This window comes from Engystomops pustulosus, chromosome 11 (genome assembly GCF_040894005.1).
Source record: "Engystomops pustulosus chromosome 11, aEngPut4.maternal, whole genome shotgun sequence".
Classification (NCBI taxonomy): Eukaryota; Metazoa; Chordata; class Amphibia; order Anura; family Leptodactylidae; genus Engystomops; species Engystomops pustulosus.
Window position 1 is genome coordinate 7,428,301 of NC_092421.1, and position 13,549 is coordinate 7,441,849.

The 13,549-nt window shown below is 53.6% G+C and overlaps 3 protein-coding genes across 4 annotated transcripts in view; 2 read left to right on the forward strand and 1 right to left on the reverse strand.

Annotated features, from left to right (window-relative positions):
• ZDHHC5 (zDHHC palmitoyltransferase 5) overlaps window positions 1–1,736 on the forward strand; it is a 35,738-nt gene extending 34,002 nt beyond the window's left edge. The window contains exons 9-12 of one of the 2 annotated variants that reach the window (XM_072130980.1): window positions 36–159; window positions 341–420; window positions 592–1,019; window positions 1,136–1,736. In XM_072130980.1, coding sequence (XP_071987081.1) covers window positions 36–159; window positions 341–420; window positions 592–1,019; window positions 1,136–1,274 — 771 coding nt within the window. In that variant the 3' untranslated portion in view covers window positions 1,275–1,736. The remainder of the gene's footprint in view (window positions 1–35; window positions 160–340; window positions 421–591; window positions 1,020–1,135) is intronic. The other variant, XM_072130981.1, reaches the window with a different exon arrangement.
• Window positions 1,737–3,072: 1,336 nt separating this feature from the next.
• Window positions 3,073–7,845, reverse strand: TMX2 (thioredoxin related transmembrane protein 2). Its single transcript, XM_072130982.1, has 8 exons — window positions 7,566–7,845; window positions 6,140–6,200; window positions 5,701–5,814; window positions 5,541–5,617; window positions 5,359–5,465; window positions 5,208–5,273; window positions 4,985–5,114; window positions 3,073–3,391 (listed from the first exon to the last, which is right to left on the reverse strand). The coding sequence occupies exons 1-8, from the start codon at window positions 7,752–7,754 to the stop codon at window positions 3,269–3,271; spliced, it is 867 nt and encodes a 288-aa protein (XP_071987083.1). The 5' UTR covers window positions 7,755–7,845; the 3' UTR covers window positions 3,073–3,268.
• A 146-nt stretch (window positions 7,846–7,991) lies between these two features.
• MED19 (mediator complex subunit 19) lies at window positions 7,992–11,316 on the forward strand. The gene is made up of 6 exons (XM_072130983.1): window positions 7,992–8,365; window positions 9,911–10,033; window positions 10,350–10,483; window positions 10,751–10,844; window positions 10,925–11,022; window positions 11,175–11,316. Exons 1-6 carry the CDS (start codon window positions 8,107–8,109, stop codon window positions 11,229–11,231), a joined length of 765 nt encoding a protein of 254 aa, XP_071987084.1. The 5' UTR covers window positions 7,992–8,106; the 3' UTR covers window positions 11,232–11,316.
• Window positions 11,317–13,549: the final 2,233 nt, after the last annotated feature.

Below are 13,549 nucleotides of genomic sequence, written 5' to 3' on the forward strand. Positions count from 1 at the left end.
ATGGTAACCCTCCTCCTAATGCTCTCCCTCCCCAGTCTCACAGCAGTCTGGAACTGACAGAATCACAGTCAGCGGATGCAGAACCGCCACCGCCCCCAAAACCCGATTTGAGTCGTTACCAAGGACTGAGGGGGCAGCTAAGCCTGGGGGAAAGAGAAGGTAAGTCCTCCATAAAAACTGCGGAGGAGCTGGACAAGTGCAGATCCATCTGATTCCTTTGAGCATAGTTGTAATGCTGCTTTTCTCCTGTGGGGGCGCTGCAAGGAAACTGATTGTATTGTGACCCACTTACATGTTCTGTGTGTGGTATAATCTATAACCAGACTTTTCCCTATTACAGAGAGTCCACCAACTCCAACCATGTACAGATTCCGCCCCGGATTCAGCACTGGAAGTGGTGCATCTGCTCCTGGCACCAAGGTAAGTGGCCCTCAGGATCCCATGTCAATTGTACCATGTATAAGGATTAGCCACCCTGTATAAGGATCCAGGTTGTGTACTGCATCTCGGTCTCATTCACTTCAGTTCTGATTATTTTCACATAGGAGGCGCCATGACATGTGTTCTTCACCTTTACCCTTTGTGTGTCAGCAGCTTCCCCGTGTAGACAGCCTGCAGGACTCTCCTCTGCCAAACTCTGATCTCTCTCGTCCCCCAAGTTCTCGCTCGGAGCCAAGTCTAGAAGCAGACTCGTACCACGCGCCTCCGGCCCGCTCCTCCAGCCTGAGATCTGCCACTGCGGCACCGCTGCCATCTCTTCCATCAGAAGGAACGACCTCCACTTCATACAAGAGTCTGAACCAGACCCAGAACGGGAGCCTGTCCTACCAGAGTCTACTAAGTCCCTCTGACGAGACAGAACCGGAGACTGCGGGCTACTCCTCGCCGTATTTGTCTGCACGGGAACGCCTGCGACCTGCCTGCCCGCCTCCCATCGCCCCACGTTACGGCAAGCCTCGGATCACACACCACCGGGCACTGGAGACGGATGCTGCTGCCCTACCATTGCTGACATTAAAGTAAGGCTGCTGCCTGCGGTGTCGTACTACTGTGTGCAAAGTATGTGTCCATGTCAGCAGCTGGTGTCATCATGTGGCCATATTATATGAACTCTCTCTCGTCTCTCTCTCTGTAGGGACGAGTCTCCTATGAAATCGCCGCACTCTCGCAGCAACGGCCAAGCTACTGTATCCCCTCCGACGAGCCCTTCCCGTCCTGGAGGTGTAAAGACTGTGTCGGGGGTGGGGGGCACCACATACGAGATCTCGGTATGAGGGCGAGTGGACACACAGACTCTATCAGTGGACGGACCCCTCTGTGTGCGCCCCCTCTTCTCAGTGGAGTTGCTCGTGGGATCTGGTTTCTTTAAACTTTTAACAAAATTTTCCCCATTCACTTTTCTGAGTTTCCGGGGGCTGAAGAAGAGGAGGCTCCACCTGTCTGTGATAAAGGGTTAATCCTCCGCCCACCAGAGCGCTATGCGTGCTTCTTACGGTTCCACCTGGTGATGGCTTTTGGGTCCGGAGTTGGGGGTGCGTTTCTTTTTTTTAAATATTTTATATTTTTTTTATTTTCCTGTTTCCGAGGAGGAATGTGATGTGCACAAGTTTCTACATACAGAGATGATATTATTCTGGGGAGCAGGCAATAAGTACCCCTCCGCCTCCACACACCGGGCCAGGAGGGGGCCTTCATTTTTATGATTTCATTTAAAAATAAATAAACTGAAGACCAAATTGTTCAGATATGCATAAGGAGAGCGCTGGCACCTGCCGCACAGGGCTAAGAGAGAGAGACACCAGAGCGCTGGCACCTGCCGCACAGGGCTAAGAGAGAGAGACACCAGAGCGCTGGCACCTGCCGCACAGGGCTAAGAGAGAGAGACACCAGAGCGCTGGCACCTGCCGCACAGGGCTAAGAGAGAGAGACACCAGAGCGCTGGCACCTGCCGCACAGGGCTAAGAGAGAGAGACACTAGAGCGCTGGCACCTGCCGCACAGGGCTAAGAGAGAGAGACACCAGAGCGCTGGCACCTGCCGCACAGGGCTAAGAGAGAGAGACACACTAGTGCGCTGGCACCTGCCGCACAGGGCTAAGAGAGAGAGACACTAGAGCGCTGGCACCTGCCGCACAGGGCTAAGAGAGAGAGACACTAGAGCGCTGGCACCTGCCGCACAGGGCTAAGAGAGAGAGACACTAGAGCGCTGGCACCTGCCGCACAGGGCTGAGAGAGAGACACTAGAGCGCTGGCACCTGCCGCACAGGGCTAAGAGAGAGAGACACTAGAGCGCTGGCACCTGCCGCACAGGGCTAAGAGAGAGAGACACTAGAGCGCTGGCACCTGCCGCACAGGGCTAAGAGAGAGAGACACTAGAGCGCTGGCACCTGCCGCACAGGGCTAAGAGAGAGAGAGAGAGACGAGTACCTGCCGCACCGGGCTGTGTGAGAGACGAGAGCGCTGGTACCTGCCGCACAGGGCTGTGAGAGAGACGAGAGCGCTGGTACCCACCGCACAGGGCTGTGTGAGAGAGACGAGAGCGCTGGTACCCACCGGACAGGGCTGTGAGAGAGAGACGAGAGCGCTGGTACCCACCGGACAGGGCTGTGAGAGAGAGACGAGAGCGCTGGTACCCACCGGACAGGGCTGTGTGAGACATGAGAGCGCTGGTACCCTGCTGCACAGGGCTGTGTGAGAGATGAGAGCGCTGGTACCCTGCTGCACAGGGCTGGGTGTGAGACACAGGAGTGCTGCTATCCTGCCAGGCAGCTGCCATGTGTGCAAGGGGAGCGCTGGCATTACCCCCAGGGTCTTTGGAGGATGTACAGATTCCCTCCTTGGTTCTCACTTGAAGTTTTCCCTCTGTGTAAAGAGCTTCTTATAGAATGTATCCTGGTAGAAGCCTCTTATTGGTGGAGGACACCTCCCAGGTCTGGTCCTTGCCTATAGCACAGGATGGATAACCAGCGCCCCACCCGTATCTACGGATTAATCTGGTATTACAGCTCAGGAACATTCAAGAAAAGGCTACACCAGCCACAGAGCGGCGCTATTTGTGGAAAGAGACATCCAACTGATTAAATAGGAGTAATTTATTGTCTGTCAGCAATGTCCATGATGTGTAGGTGGGCCGGCACATATGGAGAAACTACTACCCCTATCAGCTTCTATTATACATTCATTAAAATTACCATGATGGAGGATGAGGGGAGTAGTCAGATCAGCAGGAAGTGTTACACTATTTACATGGCGGTGGGGGGTAGCCCCCTGTTACTGGTCCTTCTTGCTCTCTATGGGAGGATTCTCTTCGGCTTCTGCCTCGTCTTGGTTCTTGTAGATCTTCTTCGCCTTCTGGTACAGCTCGTTCAGGTTAAACTCTCGGATGACGTTTTCCTAATCCAAAGCAAAAAGCAGAGAAAAAGGTGATGGGTCATTGTATGTAACAGAGGTCCTGCCTGTGATCACTGTGCCCCTTCATCATGCTGCAGGCCCACCCATAGTCATGACCTGACGAGATGTATTGTGTACGGCCTGAGACTGGATAATCAAGATAACACCTAGTGTTATATTCACCTGCACCACCCACACAGAAGAACGTACCGTATACAATGTATAGAGGGAAGCTTTGTCTATTGTACTGCTGAGACTAGATCGGCAAGATTACACTGACAACGTGTGGCCTATAGGACGGGAAGGCCCCAGATAAAATCTACATACAAAGGAAAAGGTTTTATGTGCACAGCAAGTCACACAGAGGCATTGTGTGATCTATTGTTCTGCTGAGACTCCATAGGCAAGAATAACACCCTATAGAGAGCCACCAAGTATTATATGCAACATGCCTTATATCCACACAATACTTCACAAGGACACAGTGTAAGAGGTGCTGTGTTCTACAGCTGAGACTAGATAGGAAAGATTACACTGACAATGTGTGGCCTATAGAGCGGGAAGGCACTGGATAAAGGTTTTATGCGCACAGCAAGTCAGACTAGATAGGCAAGAATACACTGAACTGCTTTGTATACACCCTATAGCAGTGATGGCAAACCTTTTAGCAGCCGAGTGCCCAAAAAGCAACCGATACACCCCCCCCTTATTTATCATAAGCAGTAACTTATTGCTCCCTGTTCTTCCACAACACTCAATCATATCGGCCTCCTGAGGACAGCAACACAGTAGAAAGATGGAAAATTTTCATCATTTTAGCTTCTTTCCAGTTTCCCTCTGCACATAGAGAATCGTGACCAGCAGGAGGTTCGCCAAAGATAATTCGGCCCTGTCTACTCATTCTCCCTCTTCCTACAAACCCAAGTAGCGAAGGAAGTATCAAAATATGTCTGAAAGCAGCAACTTAAGTTTCTTGGAACTTCAGGAATATTCTTTGAGTCCTGTCTGGTGCTGGGGCATTGGCCCGGGTGCCCACAGAAAGGGCTCGGAGTGCTGCCTCTGGCACCCGTGCCAAAGGTTCGCCACCACTGCCCTATAGAGAGCCACCAGGTATTATTGTGTATATAAGGCATGTTCCATATAATTCACAAGGACACATTGTAAGAACGGCTGTGTTGTACTGCAGAGACCAGATAACAAAGATTACACTGACAAAGGCAAACACTTGGCTCTGAATACACCAGTGCGACCTAAAGAGAGGGAAAGCACCGTATAAATCTACACTACAACAAAACACAGAAAGTCACAAGGACACATTGTACTACAAGCAAACACGTGGCTGTGTATACACCTGCCTTACCCCCAGAGAAGGAAGGGACCTTATAGAGTCAGAGCCATGACAAATAAAACCTAAAGGATACATTGTACAGCCAGAAGACACTGGGAATGCTTTGTACACATCTGTGCTACCTATAGAGAGGGAAGCTTAGAACAGATACATGTACTGTATGGAACAAGTCTTCTACACACAAGGACACATTGTAATAACGGAATACGGCAAAGACAAGATGTACGAGCTCTGGAGGAGGAGGTTACCTGAGTGAAGCTCCAGGACACGGCTCGTCCCTTCTTATCGATCTGCGGGCGCCTCATTACCTCCTTCCCACCTTGGAACAGGATGAGTGTTGGGAGCTGCTTGGACAGAGGAGAGGGGCTGACGTTGTACCTGGGAAGTAAAGCAGACACAGAGTCATGAACCCGGCATCTCAGATAATGGGAGATGCTAAACTGGAGGCCCCAGCGATATGCGCGTCTTCACCTGGTGCTGACATCCGGATATCGGCCGATATCCACTTTACCAAACTTTAGTCCGGCACAGTTATACCTGCACATGGAGAGGAGACATTGTGTTAGGAGAAAACCTTGAGCGCACCTCCGCGTATCCGTGACAGAGAAGAAATGGCACCTACTTCAGAGACAGCTCCGCGTAAATGGGCGCAAACGACTGACATTCTGACGACCAATTAGCAAAACACTCCACTATCCACGTAACGCGGCGGTCAGCCTGCATCTCCTCCTACAAAGAGGACGGAATACGGTAACCGAAGGAAGTACATCCACGGGGGCGGGGGGCTATAGTAGCTCCTCTTACCTCGATGGTCTTGTCACTGAAATACTTGATATGTTCGGGGCCTAAATAGAGCGGCGGCTTACACGTCATGAGGAAGACTGCGGAGGAAAAGCAGGGGTGAGTTCCTGCCTACGGTGGCTCAGAGCGCCCAGTTATAGAGGACACACAGGGCAGGACTCACCTAGGCACAGGGTGACGTACAGAAGCCCCATACGGATGTCCAAGCGGAAGAACAGGATGGTGTTGGCCACTTTGCTGAACATGAAGATGTTCCCAATGTGTTGTTCAATGGTAACTGAAAGAAAAGGTTAAGACGCGGTCATATGTGAACATCGGATTGTGGAACACCAACCCACACCCTGTGATCGCAACGCAGAGGGGCGAGAGAAAGATACAAGGAGCAGGTGCCCCACCTCATCAGTGTAGATGACAAAGCGCCACACCAGTCCTTAGGTTGTGTGAGGTACTACAGTTCAGAGCTATGAAGCCTACATGCTCTACCTCTGTGTTTTGGAATGAAGCAGCCTTATCTTTCTGATTTTCAACATCCCCTTTAAGGCTTTCATGCTGTGCCCGCAGCAGGATCTGCACCCATAGCGTCCCCCAGGACGGTTACTTACTGCTCCGCCTGTTCTTCATCATGACGATGGCGCTGAGGAACATCAGGATCTCAACTTCTCTCTGCAGAAAGAAAATCACCTCCAGTTCCATCATCAGCAGCTTATAAGGTGCACATTACATCCTACTGTCCCCCATGCTCCGCACTGCAGCACCACTCACACCGCCCCCCCCCCCCTGGCCCCCCCTGGTATGTGCAGGGTCTGCTAATCTATGGGGGACAAAGGTCTGGGAAAACCCCTAGTTATCAGATCACACTCTATAGGGGGAGGCAGGGGCACATTACACTATGGGGGGGGGGACAGATTACACTCTATAGGGGGAGGCAGGGGCACATTACACTATGGGGGGGACAGATCACACTCTATAGGGGGAGGCAGGGGCACATTACACTCTATATGGGAACCGATTACACTCTATAGGGGGAGGCAGGGGCACATTACACTATGGGGGGACAGATTACACTCTATAGGGGGAGGCAGGGGCACATTACACTATGGGGGGGCAGATTACACTCTATAGGGGGAGGCAGGGGCACATTACACTATGGGGGGACAGATTACACTCTATAGGGGGAGGCAGGGGGACATCACACTCTATAGGGGAACCGATTACACTCTATAGGGGGAGGCAGGGGCACATTATACTATGGGGGGGGGGCAGATTACACTCTAGAGGGGCACATCACACCCTGCAGGTGGCAGATTACACTCTATAGGGGGAGGCAGGGGGACATCACACTCTATAGGGGAACCAATTACACTCTATAGGGGGAGGCAGGGGGACATCACACTCTATAGGGGAACCGATGACACTCTATAGGGGGAGGCAGATCACACCCTACAGGGGGCAGATTACACTCTTTAGGGGCAGATCACACCCTGCAGGGGGCAGATTACACTCTTTAGGGGCACATCACACCCTGCAGGGGGCAGATTACACTCTTTAGGGGCACATCACACCCTGCAGGGGGCAGATTACACTCTTTAGGGGCACATCACACCCTGCAGGGGGCAGATTACACTCTTTAGGGACACATCACACCCTGCAGGGGGCAGATTACACTCTTTAGGGGCACATCACACCCTGCAGGGGGCAGATTACACTCTTTAGGGGCACATCACACCCTGCAGGGGGCAGATTACACTCTTTAGGGGCACATCACACCCTGCAGGGGGCAGATTACACTCTTTAGGGGCCCATCACACCCTGCAGGGGGCAGATTACACTCTTTAGGGGCCCATCACACCCTGCAGGGGGCAGATTACACTCTTTAGGGGCCCATCACACCCTGCAGGGGGCAGATTACACTCTTTAGGGGCACATCACACCCTGCAGGGGGCAGATTACACTCTTTAGGGGCACATCACACCCTGCAGGGGGCAGATCCCTGCCTTCCCCTCCCGTGCCCTTCAGCCCTCCACTCACCCAGTCAAAGTCACAGGGGTTTCCATCCTCCCGCTGGGTCGGCAGCGCGGTGCACACGGGCGGAACCTTCCGGATGAGGAGGAAGGAGGCGGAGAGCAGCGCGGAGAGCAGGTAATAGGGCTGAGACACCCAGCGCCACAGCCCGGGCGCCGCGTACACCAGAGCGAGCAGCGGAGCGATCACCGCCATGCCTGCGGGTTACTGACAGAGGACTAGCGCTGGAGCAGCACAAGCAGCCGACCAATCGCAACGCCGCGCACCCACCAGCCAATCGGACGCACAGCTGGCGTTACGTCACACGAGGGCGGCCAATCACCAGCGGCGACATAGGTGGCGTCTGTAAATAGAAGCTGCTGCAGGGAGCTGTGTGCTGGGAGATGCGGGCGCCGTATGTGATTGGCTGCAGCCATGGGACACGCCCACCGGAAGTGGCGAAACCTTCACCGGAGCTGCGGGAGCAGGGGGCGGGCTGTACGATAATGTTTCCATTGGTCGGTAGACGGAAAGAGGCCGCATGTGATTGGCCGCACTTTCGTGCAGGATGATGGAGGGCTTCTCCGGTCTGTTCGTTCCTTCAGAGCCGCCGACATCACTTCCCTCAGGGCCGGGGGTACCGGCGGTTGTCCCGGGGGGTGGGGTTGGCTTTGGGGCAGGTAAACCGCATCCGGTCTCCGGCGCCCCCAACTCGTCGGTTCCCGGCCCCCCTCTGCCGCCCCCGCCCTCACTGTCTGCAGTCCCTGCGGGGGACGATGGAGCCCGGCGCTCGTCTGGTCCCTTCTACCTCCTCAGAGAGCTGTCAGGTGGGTACAGCCGCTGTGCTGTGTGACCTGCGGTACCGCTGTGTGTGCACGGGAGGATCCTGCGGCTTACACGATCATCTGTATAGTGACATCAACATGAAAGCTCCAGCAAGTTAATACATGAGGGGGCGCATTGCGGGGTGACGTACAGGGGGGTGGTTGTAGGGTCCCTGGGGTGACATACAGGGGGGTGGTTGTAGGGTCCCTGGGGTGACATACAGGGGGTTGGGGGCGTTTGTAGGGTCCCTGGGCTGACATACAGGGGGGTGGTTGTAGGGTCCCTGGGGTGACATACAGGGGGTTGGGGGCGTTTGTAGGGTCCCTGGGCTGACATACAGGGGGGTGGTTGTAGGGTCCCTGGGGTGACATACAGGGGGTTGGGGGCGTTTGTAGGGTCCCTGGGGTGACATACAGGGGGTTGGGGGCGTTTGTAGGGTCCCTGGGCTGACATACAGGGGGGTGGTTGTAGGGTCCCTGGGGTGACATACAGGGGGTTGGGGGCGTTTGTAGGGTCCCTGGGGTGACATACAGGGGGGTGGTTGTAGGGTCCCTGGGGTGACATACAGGGGGTTGGGGGCGTTTGTAGGGTCCCTGGGGTGACATACAGGGGGTTGGGGGCGTTTGTAGGGTCCCTGGGCTGACATACAGGGGGGTGGTTGTAGGGTCCCTGGGGTGACATACAGGGGGTTGGGGGCGTTTGTAGGGTCCCTGGGCTGACATACAGGGGGGTGGTTGTAGGGTCCCTGGGGTGACATACAGGGGGTTGGGGGCGTTTGTAGGGTCCCTGGGCTGACATACAGGGGGGTGGTTGTAGGGTCCCTGGGGTGACATACAGGGGGTTGGGGGCGTTTGTAGGGTCCCTGGGCTGACATACAGGGGGGCGTTTGTAGGGTCCCTGGGCTGACATACAGGGGGGGGAGGGGACCGTTTGTAGGGTCCCTGGGGGTAACATACAGGGGGGCGTTTGTAGGGTCCCTGGGGTGACATACAGGGGGGTGGTTGTAGGGTCCCTGGGGTGACATACAGGGGGGGAGGGGACCGTTTGTAGGGTCCCTGTACAGGGGGGTGGTTGTAGGGATCCCCGGGGGTAATATACAGGGGGGGGGGGACCGTTTGTAGGGTCCCCAGGGTGATATACACGGGGGGGGGTGCTTGTCAGATTCCCTGTGGTGACATACAGGAGGGGCGGATGTAGGGGACCCCCTGGATGATATATATATATGGGTGTAGCAGTCCCCCGGATGATATACAGGGGGGTGTAGGTTTCCCCAGGTTGATTACCGCTGGGGGGGATTAGAGGGATCCCTCGGGGTGATACACTGATACTGTTGGGTGTTTCTCTCTGTATATTAGAGGGGATCTGTGTATTTTCCTCCGGTCCCTGTATATCTCGGGGGGGGGGGGGGGGGGGGATCTCTTCTCTCTCGTGTCTCCGTGCGGCCGTTTTAATGTCCGCTTTTTTTATTATCCCGCGGTGAATGATTTTGTGTTTTGAGTGGATCCGCACTGAGAAGTTTAAGATGTTCTGGTTTCTTCTCTCTCCAGGGCTCTCGGACCTCACGGGCAGCGTCAATCTGATCCTACATTATAATCTGGAACATTCTTTTGGGAAATTCTGTGGCAAGAAAGTCAAAGAAAAACTCAGCAACTTTCTCCCGGATCTGCCAGGTCAGAGGCTCTTAATTCTAGGAGGGGCAACACTCGGGCCCCCTGTAGTTTCCCATCTTAGATCCTTTCGCCTCTGATGAAGGTTTTCACCTGTTTATTAGTCTCATTTCTCACCAATTGTTAAGGTGGGGGCTCCATTTGTCGGTTTTTAGATTATGATGAGGACGTCCGACCTCCTGACTTCCTACTGACAGCACCCTGCTCTCAGCAGAGACTGATGGTGCTGCATGAGCACACAGAGGGTGATGGGTGCAGCCTTGTAGGTGCTAGTGATGTTGAGGCTGTGCCTATAAATGTCCTGCTCTCCTCTCTGTAGGTATGATCGACACCCCTGCCTCTCATGATAACAGCAGTCTCCGGTCTCTAATAGAGAAGCCGCCAATCTGTGGGAATTCCTTCACGCCCCTGACAGGTGCTCTTCTGACTGGCTTCAGACTACACGCCGGCCCGGTGAGTTCTGCCCTTCTTGCAGGGTAGTCATGGTACGGTGTATGCCCTGGACACTGTAGTGACATTATGGATGACCGGCCCAACATAAGCTGAAATATTCTTTATAAATTCTCCAATGTTCTTACCTTTGACTTCAGAGGCCAATGAGCAGTAGTTGTGACCTGCACCACTTATAGATGGGAAATTCCCATAGCCCCAGGATGTGCAGAAATCTGTACATGGTTAGTAGGGACTCCTCCATTAATCCTCCTGGTCCTCTGCGTGTAGCTCCCAGAACACTGTCGCCTGATGCACATACAGCCACCGAAGAAGAAGAACAAGAAACACAAGCAGAGCAGAACACAAGAACCAGCGCCCCCAGGTCTGTATCACGTGTGTCACTGTCTTACACGCACGTGTGAAGCTCCACAACTCAACCGCCCCCTGTACATCTCTCTGCAGAAACCCCGTCAGATTCTGATCATAGGAAGAAAAAGAAGAAGCAGAGAGAAGATGATCCAGAAAGGAGGAGAAAGAAGAAAGACAAGAAGAAAAAGAAGGTAAGTGGCACAAGATGAGGTGGGGCTGAGCCGGGGGGGGGGGGGGGACTCCTTGGGGTTGTCTAGAGGTGAAGGACCAGACCCATTTCCACTGTTTAGTTTTTGGGTCGTACTTGCTGCCTCTTACTAACCGGCCTCTTGTTGTTTTCCAGAATCGCCATAGTCCGGAGCACCCCGGAGCAGGAAGCTCTCAGAGTGGATTACGCTGAAGGATCGCCTTTATTTGTACATATTGTCGTCTGTCACTTTTATAGGGTTTGTTCTTTTTATTAAAAGCTCCTACTGTCCCCCGAATCCTGTGTGTCGCTCCTTATTCCTAGTTTAGACCAAACGTCTGCACTCACCTTCTCATTCAGAATTTTCTGGACACGGGGGGCACACTTATTTAGCCGTCCCTGGCGCGTTCCCCGATGTGCATTGTCCGACGAGAAGGAAGTCTGCTGCGATTCACTAAGATCGTGCACCCGATATCCTGCATGTGTCACTTCCCCGCTCAGGTCCCCGGAATTCACCTTCTTCTTCCTGGTGCATGTAAGTGCATTGTCCGTGTATAATGCGCAGTGCGGGGAGTCACTAAGATCATGCACCTGATATCCTGCATGTGTCACTTCCCCGCTCAGGTCCCCGGAGTTCACCTTCTTCTTCCTGGTGCATGTAAGTGCATTGTCCGTGTATAATGCGCTGTGCGAGGAGTCACTAAGATCGTGCCCCGATATCCTGCATGTGTCGCTTCCCCGCTCAGGTCCCCGGAGTTCACCTTCTTCTTCCTGGTGCATGTAAGTGCATTGTCCGTGTATAATGCGCTGTGCGGGGAGTCACTAAGATCCTGCGCCCGATATCCTGCATGTGTCACTTCCCCGCTCAGGTCCCCGGAATTCACCTTCTTCTTCCTGGTGCATGTAAGTGCATTGTCCGTGTATAATGCGCTGTGCGAGGAGTCACTAAGATCGTGCCCCGATATCCTGCATGTGTCGCTTCCCCGCTCAGGTCCCCGGAGTTCACCTTCTTCTTCCTGGTGCATGTAAGTGCATTGTCCGTGTATAATGCGCTGTGCGGGGAGTCACTAAGATCCTGCGCCCGATATCCTGCATGTGTCGCTTCCCCGCTCAGGTCCCCGGAATTCACCTTCTTCTTCCTGGTGCATGTAAGTGCATTGTCCGTGTATAATGCGCTGTGCGGGGAGTCACTAAGATTGTGCACCCGATATCCTGCATGTGTCGCTTCCCCGCTCAGGTCCCCGGAGTTCACCTTCTTCTTCCCGGTGCATGTAAGTGCATTGTCCGTGTATAATGTGCTGTGCGGGGAGTCACTAAGATCCTGCGTCCAATATCCTGCATGTGTCGCTTCCCCGCTCAGGTCCCCGGAGTTCACCTTCTTTTTCCTGGTGTATGTAAGTGCATTGTCCGTGTATAATGCGCTGTGCGGGGGTCACTAAGATCGTGCGCCCGATATCCTGCATGTGTCGCTTCCCCGCTCAGGTCCCTGGAGTTCACCTTCTTCTTCCTAGTGCATGTAAGTGCATTGTCCGTGTATAATGCGCTGTGCGGGGAGTCACTAAGATCCTGCACCCGATATTCTGCATGTGTCGCTTCCCCGCTCAGGTCCCCGGAGTTCACCTTCTTCTTCCTGGTGCATGTAAGTGCATTGTCCGTGTATAATGCGCTGTGCAGGGAGTCACTAAGATCCTGCGCCCGATATACTGCATGTGTCACTTCCCCGCTCAGGTCCTCGGAGTTCACCTTCTTCTTCCTGGTGCATGTAAGTGCATTGTCTGTGTATAATGTGCTGTGCGGGGAGTCACTAAGATCGTGCGCCCGATATCCTGCATGTGTCACTGCCCCGCTCAGGTCCCTGGAGTTCACCTTCTTCTTCCCGGTGCATGTAAGGGCATGGCTTGAGACACAATTTAGAACTTAAATTCTGTGGTTTGTCCCAATCAGTCAGATCGTCCAACGGCCCGCCCCCCAATTTCTGTCGCATGAAAACCGGCGCGGTTGTGCCAAAATCCGATCGCGTGCGCCAAAAACCCTTTTAAAATCCATATCCCAGCGGCCGAAAATGGAAATCGATGGAGTGTCCGATGAAAGTGCGGCTCTTAGTAAATGAGCCCCATTGTGGCAGCATTTGGAAGACGATCCTGCTGAAGTTTCCAGAAGTGCTATCCTGGAGTGACTGCTTTGATGATGATGTAACTATGCGGCCATGAGGGGACTGCGCCGCCATGTTTCTTTATAAGTAGTGATGAGTGAACCACGATAACATAATTTGGGTCTGTATAAGATTTCTCAGATTCGTGAAGCAGCCAATCAAGCAGCTGCCAGCCCCCAGGGTCCACAGGCGTGTCCTATGTAGCCATGTCTGTGCTGGGCTGGACATGTACCTTCCCGAGGTGACTGCGCCGTCACACTTATATATCTGAATCTGATGGATGTTACTGTAAATTTGGTTTTCTTCTGTGACTTTGTCTTCTGTGTCAGGAGGTTCACATAATAAATAACCCAAACAGACAAAATGCCTATAAAGCGAT

Excerpts from the sequence above, each read along its gene's own strand:
- TMX2 (XM_072130982.1), bottom strand. The coding sequence starts at position 7,754 with ATGGCGGTGATCGCTCCGCTGCTCGCTCTGGTGTACGCGGCGCCCGGG. Across the intron at positions 5,815-6,139 it reads GATGAAGAACAGGCGGAGCA|TTACCATTGAACAACACATT; the intron begins GTAAGTAACCGT and ends CTTTTCTTTCAG. Across the intron at positions 5,274-5,358 it reads TACGCGGAGCTGTCTCTGAA|GTATAACTGTGCCGGACTAA; the intron begins GTAGGTGCCATT and ends CTCCATGTGCAG.
- MED19 (XM_072130983.1), top strand. The coding sequence starts at position 8,107 with ATGATGGAGGGCTTCTCCGGTCTGTTCGTTCCTTCAGAGCCGCCGACA. Across the intron at positions 10,484-10,750 it reads TCAGACTACACGCCGGCCCG|CTCCCAGAACACTGTCGCCT; the intron begins GTGAGTTCTGCC and ends CTCTGCGTGTAG. Across the intron at positions 11,023-11,174 it reads AAGACAAGAAGAAAAAGAAG|AATCGCCATAGTCCGGAGCA; the intron begins GTAAGTGGCACA and ends GTTGTTTTCCAG.